Below are 13780 nucleotides of genomic sequence, written 5' to 3' on the forward strand. Positions count from 1 at the left end.
ATAGTTCGGCAAAAATCATTTTCGTCGCCCACTCCGCGAGTAATTTCCTTAATTATTATTATTATTATTATTATTATTATTATTATTATTATTATTAGTTAGCATTAGCATTAGGCATAACAGATGCTAATATAGTTGTATAATTAAGAGGGTGTTCGGTTTGCAACATTGTATCCCGGATTAAATATGTAATGTGTTTGGTTTATGAAATTCAATCTCACAATTCAATCCTAGATGGATAATCATGGGATAATTAGTCATAGCTAACTATTTATGACTAAAATAATCTCACAATTCAATTCTAGATTGTATTTTGGTATTATGTTATCTAGGAAACCGAACATCACCTTAGTGTTAATACTATTACTACCTTCGTCACACAGTAAGATTCCACTTTTGTCATTTTGATCCGTCCCATAATAAGATACTTTTGCTATAAATGATAGATATATCATACATTCCACTAATTCATTTCACTTATGTTACTCTTAATTTATTATATTTTTCAATTCATTTTTATTTATATTTCGAGTCAAATGTAGACTCTTATTGTAGGCATGAGGTAGTAATTAGTATCTTGGTCTAAACTTTGCACGTGTTTGACAAATATGTTGCTGTGGAATTTAATTTTATTGACGTATCCCGCGGGAACACGATTGAATTAATATTTGTTGTGTAATTAATTTGATGGATTAGTGATGTGATATATTCAAATAGATGATACAAACCACGTTAACATCTCATGCAAAATTGAAGGCCGTATTGCTAGAAAATATAGTCATTTGAAAATAACAATTTCATTTCATTTAGTCTCTCTCTAAAGACTTTGTTTTTTCTATCCTTTTCATTTTTTTGAGTGTATATTTTAGTCTTAGCAAGAGAAACAAAAATGGAGTAAATAATGTTTTCTTATTTATCATGCGATGGTAATTACTCAAATCCTCCAATCTATTGGTTGGGTATGGGATATTTACGGGGCGGACGCAGAAATATTTATCGATAAAGACTAAAATTTCTAAATTTTATTTTAAAGTATATTTTTAAGTAATTTAGATAACTTGTAGGAGCTTTTATATTATAATTTACACTAAATTTGAAGAAAATTTTAAAATAATTAGAAGAAAAAAACATAAAAAAATATTCATTGAGGGCTTAAACCCCTCCCTCAATACACATGGGTCCGCCCATAGATATTGAACGAGATCCCAACAAGATGATTGAGAGACAGCTGAATATAACTAGATGAACAACTAAATTTGCACTCCCTTCCTTCACCATTAGGAATTAAGAGTCTCATTTGAGTTTGACACGAATTTTAAGAAATATAAAGAAAAGTTAGCAAGAAAAGATTGTGGATTGTGAGTCTCATTTTTATATATTAATTTTATAATTGAATAGAAGTGAAATGAGTTAGTGGAAAGTGAGTTTACCTACTAAAAGTGAACTGGAACTCCTAATAACGAACGGACTAAAATGACAAATCAAGACTCTTAATGTGGACGGAGGAAGTACAACTTGATTATATGTATGATCATAGATGATTGTCAAGATATTTTCTCTATGTAACACTAATTACATGTATGATCATAGATGACTCCCAAGATATTTTCTCTATGTAACACTACTAGTTGACACGGGTTATGAATTAATCCTGATAGCATTCACAATCTTTCTATATTATTACCCTTTTACTATATGCCAAATAGAATGTCAAATTAACCAAACGTAAATCAATTTGAAATCTTATTAATGCTACATTATTTTCCTCCAATTTTCTAGATGCCAATTGTTATTCGGCTTCTCATTTCTCACTCCTATTATTTTCTTTTTCTTTTTTTCTTAACCTTTATCTTCTAAAAAGTGTTATCTATTTTTGTGATATTAACTGACGTCATGGCTATTACTACTTATCAATTTGTAAAAAAGACAAGAGTAAACAAACTCAAAGAATACTGATAGTGCTTTTATTGATCGAGTTCATCACCTTTATAATTTCAGTTTATTTATCAATACAAAAGTGTTTTGTCTGAATGAATAAATAGATCCATTATTAATTCCATTTTTTGTCAAAAGCCGGCCAAATCTATTCTTTTAAACGAAGAAAAATAAGCATCTATCGCATTTGATTCCATTTCTCTCTCCGTTTGAGGTGGTTTTGCCAGATATTGGATATTCTACAACACCAATAAAATTATGTACCACTGTACTATTATTGTTGATTGGAGTACTCATATAATTCTGTAAATCGATTATGACATATTTAAGAAAACATATGCAGATATAAATTAATTCTCAATGTTTGTTCCGTAAATTAAAAATGTTCTAAAGAAATACTGCCTCCGTCCCCGATTAAGAACCATACTTTAATCGAGCCTGAGTTTTAAGAAATATAAAGAAAAGTTGGTTGAAAAAGTCAGTAGAATGTGGGACCCATTTTTTTATATTGATTTTATAATAAAATGTAAGTGAATTGAGTTAGTGGAATATGAGACCTACTTACTATTTATGGTAAAAATGAGGTGTGACTGGGAACAATCCGAAATAAAAAAAGTGTGACTCATAATGGGGAACGGAAGGAGTACAACATATTCGCACCAAATTAAAAAATTTTCCTTTTTTCAAGAAAAAATCTTCTATTCTAAAACGTCTTTGCTGTCATCAACAATACTCAAATCAAACGATTTCATCTCAAGGTGTGTACTCTTACTGCATGAACAATTTCAAATTGGTTAAAAAGATTTAATCATGTGGAATTTGATGATCAAAGGCTGCATCTGCTGCAGGACAATAGAAATGGCCCTGAATTTATTCAATGCCTGAGAGGAACATTGCTTCTTGGTCAACAATGATCAGCATGTTTCTTAACAAACAGGGTGGTCGAGGAGGGGCAAGGGCTGTTCGCTGGCAGTGATCCATGGCTTTTTTACAAAAAGGGAGAGCAGGGGAGGAGGAGAGTTCAATGTTTGAGCCAATGCCAGATATAAATGTGATCTCAATCACATGAGAAGATCTTGTGGACTACGATGATCAGCAGACTCGATCACATGAGAAGGAAACACAGTGTTCGCAGAGATGGTAGGGATCGGAGTGAAATCAACAAGCACTCTAATGGTCTTTTTAATATGGAATGCTCGACTCGATCTTCTTCCCACCAAAAATCCAAGAAATCTTCACCGAATCAATCAAAACCGAAACAGGAAGTCATTAACATAGTTACTATTTTAATGGTTACTTCTTTTGGGCTAGATTATTTTTAAGCCAAATGAACAGAATTTTATAGATAAACCATTACATGCTCAAATTAGACCACTTTGATTGTTCCAAAAGAGACTCAGAAAGATTTTGTTGTGACTAAGGCCACTTTCATTGACCCAATAGGCTCATTTGACATTTCATTGCAAAAATTGAAGCCATGTCAGATTAGTAGCATTAGTAATTTTTAGTTTAATTTGTCACTCGTCACATTTCCATATTCATTGCTGCAGTATTATTTTTTGAACAATTATAATTTGCATTTAGTATTTGAAGGTAGTGATTGCAAGAGAAATGCTCCTGCATATTTTTCGATCAAGTTCCATTTACATTTAGCAGTGAAATATTACAAGAATTCAAATAACAGGGAAAAGATTTAGATAATCAATTGACAATACAATAAAATTCCTTTTTACCTGTTTAATCCAATTGAATATGCAATACAATTGGCAAAAAATAACATCTCAAAAGGGCATATTTGGAATTTATAAAAAATAAAAAAGGATATAGAAATAAATGAAATCTTTGAATGAATATGTAGACAGGAAAAAAGTAACAGAAAGCTTATTGTATGGAAGCAATCTGTGTCGCAAGGTCTGTTCAAATTGGTTTATGCCCTCAAAAACGAAACATCAAGAAATTAATAGTCCTTGACATTAGATACCATGGGCATAAATCAAACAATTCTTTTAGAAAAGTAGAATAAAAATAAATTGGTACCAGGAGCAATCTCAGTCGAAAGATGGTGAATTTGTTTTTGATAATCACTGGATATCAGTCAATTGACAACAAATTTCATCATAGATTGCAATTTGCAAAAAAAATTTGAAAAACTATGGATAAACTTAGAGAAACGAACACGAGATCAGATGGTAGTGCATGAAAGTATTCATCATTCAGATGCAGATAATATCTATATGGGTAGATTATCATCATATCTCGTGCTGGATATCTCAAAAATTTGTAAAATATTAAAAATTAGGAGAGGAATCAGATTAGAAGTGTCAATCACCACATTACAACTGATTTTTAGATGCAAATTAAGCCTGGGGCGACAAAAATCAATCATCATATAACTCAAAATCTCAAATACCATAAAATCTGCAAAATCAATCTCAGATCTAAAATAATGGAACATCACTACGAAAATGTTAGGAGAGGGATCAGAATTTTAAAGTGTCAATCACCACGTTGCAACTAATTTTAGATGCAAATTAAGCCTGGGGCGACAATTATCAATCTTCATATCCCTCTCAAAAAATAAAACGGCGATTGAAAGGAATTTGAATAAATTGAAATCAGACTAAGATTAGTAGAAAGGGGAAGAGTAGTAGCTTTGGAGCTGGACGGAGCTATAAATCGGGACGGCGGCGGAAGGCCGCGGTGATTTGTGCCTTGTGAGCTGCTTTCCTCCGCCGCTGTGTTTTATGGAAGAAGTGAAACGGCGAATGGTTTATATAGAAATTAATTTTGGATTAGGGTTTTTAGGGTTTAGAACATATACGGTTAGGATCGCTGCGGAAATATCAACGGTGGAAAAGTTTGAATGCATTTGGAGATTTGTGGGAGGCGTCGCACCTGAAAAATCATTATAAAAAAAATTAACATTTGTATTTTAAAATATTTAAGCATGTTCTATTTATAATATAAATATATATAAAAAATTAAAGATTTTAATCACATGAAAACATAAAATTCAAAGTTAAAATATTTTTAAAAAGTCCAAAATTTACAAAATCCCTCGGGGGAATCCTTGTATGACAAGGCTGTTGGGTTGCTCGGCGAATACTCCACCACTCGTTCCAACTCTAAACATTCAAAACAAAACAAATAAGTTATTTATAGGTAAAACTATGTTACATACTCCATATATGCTATATAAGGAAATTTATCCCGTGGGCTGGGAACTCTGCTTGGGACGTGTTCTTCCGTTTGGTCTATATATAACATACAAGTTCAAATGGATTTAAATTAGTAATGTACATATGTTTCTTGCATGTAGAAACTTCATATTACAAGTTTCAAGATTTTAACAAGACAAACAACTACTAACATAAAACTTGGAGCTTTTATTATTTTGTGAAACCAGCTGCCAATATATTTACATTAAGCCATTACCAGGTAATTTCTACTCCCTAGGATTTTAAACATCCACTTTCCAACCTAAATTCAAAGCACAACAAAAAACAAAATATGTATAAAACTTAGCATCTCTACTCAAGATGGGAAATACAAGTCTACTTGAGACCTCATTAATTATGTGAGATCTCATTTTGCAAGTGCTGGGGATGGAGACTCAGCTTCTTCTTCACTTGCTTTTGGTGAGGCAGAGTAATCCTCAGTTGCTCCTTTTTCCCTTTGCACACCCTCACCCTTCTTTCCACCCGTATCTTCTTCCTCTTTGCCCTTGCCTTTCTCCGCGTCCTCACCCTTGCTCTTGTCCTCTTTTTTCTTCTCTTTGCCTTCTTCCTTCGTCTTCTTTTTCTTTGTCTCCTTGCCCTCACCACCTTCCTTCTTCGTCTTCTCCTTCCCTTTTTCCTCGCCACCACCATCTTCCTTCTCCTTCTTCTTCGTCTTCTTCTTATCCTTTTCCTTTGCTTCCTCACCACCTTTTTCCTTTGCTTCCTCACCACCACCACTGCCCTTCTCCTCCTCTTTCTTCGCTGTCGTCTTCTCTTTTACCTTGTCACCGCCATCCTTTGTCTCAGTTTTCTTGCTATCATCCACCTTTGTCTCGGTTTTCTTGCTATCATCCACCTTTTTCTCTTCTCTCTTGATATCCCAATCACCTTTTGCTATCTTTTTTTTATCAGACGTCTTTTCACCTTCTTCTTTCGGCTTCTCCTTCTCCTTCTCTGCATCCTTTTCCTTGGCATCGCCGCCCTCTTCTGCCTTGGTGGCATTCTGGCCATCCAATTCGCCGACTAGGGTTGTCGTCCTCGGCTTGAGATCCTTCCTCCCTAGCTTGATATCGCCGGCAGCGCGCAGCTTCTGGGAGAGCTTGATGCCGTGCTGAGAAAAGGATCCGGCATCGCTGGGGTGAGGCATCTGGTAAAGCACCAACCAGATGCAAACCCCAAGGAGCACAGACACCTGCAACACATGCTTCACCTTCATCCCTTTGCTCCTCTGATTCCTACGTGGCGATTGCCTCAACATTGTTCTACAGTCAATACAAAACTAAAATGATCAATCATGCATAAACACATGCATCAAATTTTGATTATAATCAATGTGATCTGATCATTTTGCTGATTGAATCTGAATCTCAATTCAACAAAAAATGAACAAGGAAAAATACAAGATTAATCAGGATAAAATATACCTGGAGTTGTGTAGATTCCTGTTCGTAGCAAAAACAATTTTCTAAATGATTAGGAAAGAATGAAGCTTTGGAAACTCGCAAAATAGGTTGAGCGATTGGAAGAAAAATGTATGGTGAATATACCAGAAATAGTGCACAAATTTGCATCATCGATGAGATATGTGGCGTCGTATTGTTTGTGGGATATTATGGATATGATGAAATTCTCTAGTGTATAATTCGCATAGATTAATAAAATAGTGGTTTAATTAATTATTAAAAAATAATAATATGCTTTATTTTTGCATATTAATAATTTTGGTGGAAAGAATAAGAGTGAATAGTGCATTATTGGTTGGATACGAGTTTTAATGAAACCTCCATGAGTCTTTGACACACTACTGAACAATACGAAAGATATAATTACCAAACAAATTTAAAGCAAAGTGAGAAAACGAAGGGTACAATGAACAATTTTATTCGACTAACTGGCATCAACTGTTTTTGCTGACTGAAATCGGAAAAGATGAAAATTCACATGCCAATAACGGGCAAAATTTACAAGCTCCAACTACAGTTAAACAAAACACCAAAAGTTTCATTTATCTATTTTCACTTCGGCATTTAATTATTGGGCGATTACAAGAAGGAAAAAAAGGAAGAATTGGTAACAAGAATGTTGCAATGTAACATATGTTTCCTTCTAAATCGAGAGCTACCAACAGAATGTGATGTATTTGTCTTTCTACAATTTAGATGAAGAAGCGGAGAGAGCAAGACGAACCAGCTCGCGCCGCAAGATCTTTCCTGCTGGAGATTTTGGGATTGCATCCACAAATGCAACGCGTCGAATCTTCTTATATGGAGCAACCTGTGTAGCATAGAACATCGTGAGATAATTTAGCACCTTTAAACAAGTGGAAGAGTAGAGATTAGGAGGTAAGTCGACTTGCCTGTTTCGCGATTAACTCCATTAGTTGAGATGAGGTGATGGTGGCACCGGGTTTTCGCACAACATAGGCCATGGGAATCTGACCGGCTTCTTCATCAGGATATCTGCTCTCGGACACGGATAGCAAAAGCCAATGAGAAGTAGCAAATCAACACAATCAAAATCTTTAAGCCGTTCGAATGAGTGCATTAAGTGATAGTTAAAACTAGAATCAAGAGGTGAGAACGTTTACGGGATCACTGCTGCGTCAGCAATTTGAGGAATCGACTGAAGTAAATGTTCCAGCTCTGCTGGAGGAACCTGCAGAAGAAACATGTCATTCAGCGACGAAATAAACCCATTGCTAATCCGATCCCAACCAAAAAAAGTTTAAAAAGGATCACCTGATATCCCTTGTATTTTATCAATTCTTTCAACCTATCAACGATGTAGAGTAAACCATCAGAGTCGAAATAACAAAGATCCCCAGTCTTTAACCACCCTTCTGGATCCAACGTTGCAGCTGTAGCTGCCTCGTCTCCTGCATAACCTGTGAGAGTCGCACATTGAGCTCATTAAATTATACTTATATCATATAGATCATCTTGTAGTTCAAATTTTAATCCAGTCCAAGAGATATAATCTAAGACATTCTATATGCAATTTAAAACACCAGGGCCTCTCTTGTCCAATTTCCATGATCACCGTCTCCTGAATATTGCTCATCAAACCAGCCAACACTTACGGATTCAATTCAACACACTATTATGATTCATCCACTTCTATTTTTACATTTTCGCATCAAGACACAAAGAAGGTTGTTGATCAACTCCATTGGCAGGTACCTCATCCGAGCAGGCATAGACTGTCCGATCAGATACATTTAGTTTCATGTTTTCATTCATTTAGGAGATAAACAAGTAAAAACACATATATATGCTTCTACCCTAATGAGTAGAGTGAACCAATTTGAGCACTTGTTAAACAAGGATAGTTTTCTAACCATGAACAGGACATGAATTACACGGGCAACTGACAATATCTTTAGAACCTGAAAACGCTAGGAAAACATCAGGTCATTTAATCAAGTACCTTTCATAATTGCAGGTCCTCGTAGCCATAACTCGCCACGCTGTCCAGGAGGTAAGGACTCCCCACTCTCAGGATCAACTATCTTGGCTTCCATGTTCTCAGCCAAGCGGCCTACAGATCCATATCGCTTGACCTCGTCAGGTTCAGTTGAGCGCGTGACCCCTCCTGCAGTCTCAGTCATACCATAGCCCTAGAGAAAACAATATTACTACTAAAATAATTTAAAGTACACTCAAAATGAACAACAGCCAAGCAACAATAAGTAAAACCAAAAGAAAGTATTCCTTAAAATGACTTATTTTCCCCTAGAGCTTAGAAGTCTGAATATTTAAAATGAACACAAGTCCATGAATTTTCTGGAAATATGTGGTTCGAACTATTCTTCCTCAGTCCAATTTTTGGAAATATTCGGTTGCGACTATGCAGTCAACCTATTTTGGAACTTATCTAGAATACACTATACAAAATGCAATAAGTCTAATACATTTGCCATTGAATCTCGAGTTAATTCAACCATGCTGGAAGATTTCACGATGTCGATCTTATAGTGAATTAAAGAGGTTTAAAAGGTAATTTTCCTATACCACTCTATATCGGAACTCTAAGTCCTCAAGCCGGAACATAGTCAAGGATCATAAAGATTTTTTTATAAAAACAGGACAAGGAAGGTCTAATGCTCGATGGCCCAATCGAAACCAGAATGACAAAAACATATGATGAGCTTCTTAATAGTTTAATTCAAGTCATTAATGAATGATATAGGCAGAAAAGCATTCTCTTCCAAATTTGAAATAAAGTTCTCAGCGTATCCAAATTTAAGCTCTTCAGCCAAACTACCAAATGCACCTCTCTCTCTCTCTCTCTCTCTCTCACACACACACACACACTGTAAAGAATTCATGGTTTTTAAAATGGATCCATGTGTTACATTTCCTAAACTTCCAATCTTACCCATAAACGGTCACAAATAGACAAATGTGCATACCTCAGATATAAACTAGCATAAACCAAGTCCTTACAATAGTGCTCTATTAAGATAACAAAAACTTCAACATCCAACAAATTATAGAATAAAGCACAAATTGACCAGGCACATGCACATCCCACTCAACAACCCAAAATATTGTGTCAACAAAGTACAGCATCTAGTTGCCTGAAAAGTACTAATTGTTACCACCAAAAAAGAAAATTTGCTTTTAAGAGAGAATATGCAGATACACCAATAATACACAAAAGGATTAAGCCAATTAAATACTCCATCTGTTCATAGCAGTTTTGTCATTTTGGTACGTTCTGCAGTAGTGGAGCCATTTGTTTTTTTAAATAAAAGTCAACACATTTCTTTTCACTTACTACTTTTTCCTCATTACTTTATTTATTCTGTCTTTGTTCATCTAACTTTTTCATTTCTTACTTTATTCTTCATTTATTTTAACTCATTTAAAACAATTTTTTTTAAATCGCATGTAAAAAAGAAATGCTTCCACTGCAACGGTGCGGAGGGAGTAGTACTAATGCGCAAAAATGGCAGAAAATCTGCGTTTGCGCACCTGAATAAGATCCACGTTGGGGAATCTAGCCTTGAAGCGCTCGGCGACATCCTCACCCAGCGGTGCGCCGCCCGATCCCAGCAGCTGCAGCGAGCTCAGGTCATACTTGTCCACCAAATCCGACTTCACCATCGCCACGATGACCGGCGGCGCCACCGGGATATACATCACTCTGTACCTCTGAACCGCCTCCAGCATCTTCACGAAATCGAACTTCCCCATCAGCACCAGGCTCTCCCCTATCGCCGCCGCCCTAATCAGCATGAAGAACCCGAAAACGTGGAACAGCGGCAGGGTGAACAGCGACACGGGATGCTCGAAAACGCCGCGTTTCGCGTCGTCGGATAATTTCTTATGGTAGTATCCCGCTATCACCGCGATCAGGTTGCGGTGAGTCAACACCACCGCTTTTACTTTACCAGTGGTGCCGGACGAGTAGAGGATCGCGGCGGGATCGGACTGTTTCACGGCGGCGGTGGTGTTGGTGATTGGAGACCTAAATTGAAGCATGGAGAGGAATTCAGGGGAATCGAGGAGGAGGACGGGGAGATTTGGGGGAATTTTGTGAGCTAATGCTGAGGTGGTGAAGGCGATTGAGGGTTTGCTGAGCTGGATTTGGTGTGCCAGCTCGGATTGGGAGGCGAGGGGGTTGGAGGGGGAGACGGCGACGCCGAGGGAGAGGAGGGCGAAGTAGAGGACGGGGATGTGAAACGAGGGCGGGGAGAGGACGAAAGCGACGTCGTTTAGGGAGATGAGTGAGGTGAGGGAGGAGGAGAGGGAGGTGACGCGCTGGAGGAAGGCGGAGTAGGTGAGGCGGTCGGCGGAGTCGGCGTCGATGAGGAATGCGGTGGTGGAGAGGGCGGCGGAGGTCAGGTTGGCGGGGGAGTGGAGGAGGGAGAGGGCGTAGGAGGAGATGGAGAGGGGGGATGAGGGCGGAGGGAGGGGGGAGGGGGGGAAGAGGCTGTGATAGATTCTGGTTGCGGAGCAGTAGCCGGTTTTGGGGTGGGTGGATTGAGTTTCCGCCATGGAAATCGGAGGTGACTGCTGCTGGAGATTGAGGTGATTGTGAAGCTGAGGAAGAAGGAGTGTATACTGAAATGACAAACGTGAATCGTCACTCTATTTATTTATTCAATATACTTTTGGAATTACATCAGCGGATTTATTTAACAATAGTAGTAGTAAAACTTTTTGTGTAATGACGTGGCTGCCATTTCTCCAAAGTTCATTATTTATTCCGAGTAACAACTGATGCAACTTCAACGTTTAAAATACTTATATCGTCATTTTTAATAAACAAAATACTACCTCCATCCTCTAATTGGCACGAGTTAACTTGGCACGAGATTTAGTAAAAAAGCGAATGAAAAAAGTTAGTCAAATATGAATCATATTTTTATACTTCCTTTATTCCCGATTAATCATCACTTTTTGACCGTGCACAAATTTTAAGAAATGTACAGAAAAGTTAGATTGAAAAAGTTAATGGGATGTGAGATACATTTTTTTATATTGGTTTTATAATAAAATGTGAGTGAAATGAGTTAGTGGAATGTGAGTGTGACAATTATTGAGGGACGGACCGAAATGGAAAAGAGTGACAATTAATCAGGGACAGATGAAGTAATATAGTGAATTTATATTAAAATATGAATGATGAGTTAGTGGTAGATGAGATTCATAACCAAAAATAGTAAAAAGTAAGGATGTCAATTAATAAGGAAATGACGAAAAAGAAAATTGGTGCCCATTAATATAGGTGGAGATATAGGTGGAGGGAGTAAATTGGTACTAATATTATTCTGCCCCAAAATTCGTAAATTAGATATAGAAGGAAAACAAGGCTAGATCCTAAAGATATAGACTAATACTTCCTTCGTCCGCGAATAGGAGTCCCATTTTTTTCATTTTAGTCCGTCCGCGAATAAGAGTTCCGGTTCACTTTTACCATAAATGGTAATAGGGTCCCACCTTCCACTAACTCATTTCACTCACATTTCATTTAAAATTAATATATACAAGTGTGACCCATATTCCACTAACTTTTTTCCACTCACTTTTGTTAACATTTCTTAAAACTCGTGCCGCCCATGAATGGAACTCCTAATGGCGGACGGAGGGAGTATTAGTTATTGATCCAAAATGAAAAATAAAAACTATTTTTTTGTGGAATAGTTAGCAAAAATAGGTACTGATAGTAAATTTTACCGAGAATTGATTTTTTTCAAGAACTTTAAAGTTTAAAGTTAGTTGTACAAGTAATAAATTTAGTACTCTCTTCGTCCCAAAGTTAGTTGTACAAGTAATAAATTTAGTACTCTCTTCGTCCCACGATGGTTGGGTAATATTCAATCTTCTAATTGTTCTAATATGGTTGAATCATTCTTATTTTTAGCAAAACTTTATCCTTTTCAATAATACTTTATGTTATCTTTTCTCTTTTACTTTATTTTTTTTATTTACTTTAGTCTCTCCTTTTAAGTTTTTAACATATTAATTTCTTAAATTTTGTATCTAAAAATAATCTCCCAGATTATATTGAAATGTAGAGAGATAGTACAATGAATATGCTAGAGGTATGGAGTTAATTGAAGTTGTCAGCTGTTACAAAAATGAAGGAAAACAACAATATGGAAAAAGATATAAATTGATTATTGATTACAAGGGAAATAAATTATAAACAGTGAATCTTGTCGTCTTCTTCTAATGGCAAGTCAACTATTCTATGTAATAATCTTCTCTTATTCGTCCCAGAAAAATATTATGTATTTTATTTTTGAAAAATTATTCCAATATTTTAGTATCTTTATATATTAATTTATTAATAACTTATATCATCATTAAACACTACTAATAAAGTAAATATCACTATCCCACTAATATTATTTTAATTATTCTCTTTTCATTTCTCTTACTTACCAATTTTGTCTTAATTCATGTACCATATCAATTGGCAGTAGTGGAATTTAAACTCAAACTTATTCCAGCAAGATTTGCTCCTTCGTTGCCAACTGCGTTTCTCTTGCGAGCACTATATCAATTGTTCATATTTTTATGGGACTAAGGAGTATAGAAAAATGAAATTAATGAATCAAAGATCAATTTTATAATAAGGCAATGTGTCCAAAGTAACATTGTTAGCTGCGTGTGGCCGGAAAATGGGATAAGTAACATTGCTCATCAAAAGTAATTATTAAAATATAATACGTTACTAATCAATATTTATTATTGCATAATCAACCCTGATAAATAATTACTAGTAATTAATTATAATCAGAAGTCACAATCAAAGAAAATCGACTAAATACCAATAAAACACTATATACAAAGAGATACAAAAAGCTGAGATAAAGTTTTTCACGTTCTCACCTCACTAAGACAAGAGACAAATGATGGTTTAACTTAATTGATACCTAATTGTTGTTATAATTATTCTATGAACCATTGTCTCTCGTCTATACCTAGTATCTACAATTATTTTGTTTGATTGGTTGAATTAAAATGGTAGAATGGCTTATTTTAGTAAGAGCTTCTAAATTTGATGGAGTAGGTGGATTCTACTTGTATTAGGTGCGCTCAATTTTAAGTTGTGCATTTATGTGCTTCAATTTATCACAGTACCAAATTTAATTTAGTCTCATCTTCACAACT

At 35.7% G+C, this 13780-nt stretch overlaps 2 protein-coding genes and 5 non-coding genes across 7 annotated transcripts; all 7 read right to left on the bottom strand.

The window, feature by feature from the left end:
* Positions 1 to 3785: 3785 nt before the first annotated feature.
* LOC125202902 lies at positions 3786 to 3927 on the bottom strand. Its single transcript, XR_007173233.1, has one exon. It is a non-coding gene; the product is annotated as a small nucleolar RNA F1/F2/snoR5a (small nucleolar RNA).
* Positions 3928 to 3976: 49 nt separating this feature from the next.
* LOC125202877 lies at positions 3977 to 4062 on the bottom strand. The gene has a single exon (XR_007173214.1). It is a non-coding gene; the product is annotated as a small nucleolar RNA Z196/R39/R59 family (small nucleolar RNA).
* Positions 4063 to 4111: 49 nt separating this feature from the next.
* Positions 4112 to 4195, bottom strand: LOC125202876. The gene has a single exon (XR_007173213.1). It is a non-coding gene; the product is annotated as a small nucleolar RNA Z195/SNORD33/SNORD32 family (small nucleolar RNA).
* A 44-nt stretch (positions 4196 to 4239) lies between these two features.
* Positions 4240 to 4331, bottom strand: LOC125202910. Its single transcript, XR_007173240.1, has one exon. It is a non-coding gene; the product is annotated as a small nucleolar RNA U31b (small nucleolar RNA).
* An 81-nt stretch (positions 4332 to 4412) lies between these two features.
* Positions 4413 to 4502, bottom strand: LOC125202909. The gene has a single exon (XR_007173239.1). It is a non-coding gene; the product is annotated as a small nucleolar RNA U31b (small nucleolar RNA).
* A 918-nt stretch (positions 4503 to 5420) lies between these two features.
* LOC125202407 (high mobility group nucleosome-binding domain-containing protein 5-like) lies at positions 5421 to 6665 on the bottom strand. The gene is made up of 2 exons (XM_048100797.1): positions 6578 to 6665; positions 5421 to 6415 (listed from the first exon to the last, which is right to left on the bottom strand). Exon 2 carries the CDS (start codon positions 6409 to 6411, stop codon positions 5521 to 5523), a length of 891 nt encoding a protein of 296 aa, XP_047956754.1. The 5' UTR covers positions 6412 to 6415; positions 6578 to 6665; the 3' UTR covers positions 5421 to 5520.
* Positions 6666 to 7016: 351 nt separating this feature from the next.
* LOC125222862 (4-coumarate--CoA ligase-like 9) lies at positions 7017 to 11189 on the bottom strand. The gene is made up of 6 exons (XM_048125750.1): positions 10130 to 11189; positions 8580 to 8769; positions 7892 to 8037; positions 7741 to 7808; positions 7510 to 7612; positions 7017 to 7427 (listed from the first exon to the last, which is right to left on the bottom strand). The coding sequence occupies exons 1-6, from the start codon at positions 11153 to 11155 to the stop codon at positions 7302 to 7304; spliced, it is 1659 nt and encodes a 552-aa protein (XP_047981707.1). The 5' UTR covers positions 11156 to 11189; the 3' UTR covers positions 7017 to 7301.
* Between the last annotated feature and the right edge of the window lie 2591 nt (positions 11190 to 13780).

This window comes from Salvia hispanica, chromosome 1 (assembly GCF_023119035.1).
Source record: "Salvia hispanica cultivar TCC Black 2014 chromosome 1, UniMelb_Shisp_WGS_1.0, whole genome shotgun sequence".
Lineage (NCBI taxonomy): Eukaryota > Viridiplantae > Streptophyta > Magnoliopsida > Lamiales > Lamiaceae > Salvia > Salvia hispanica.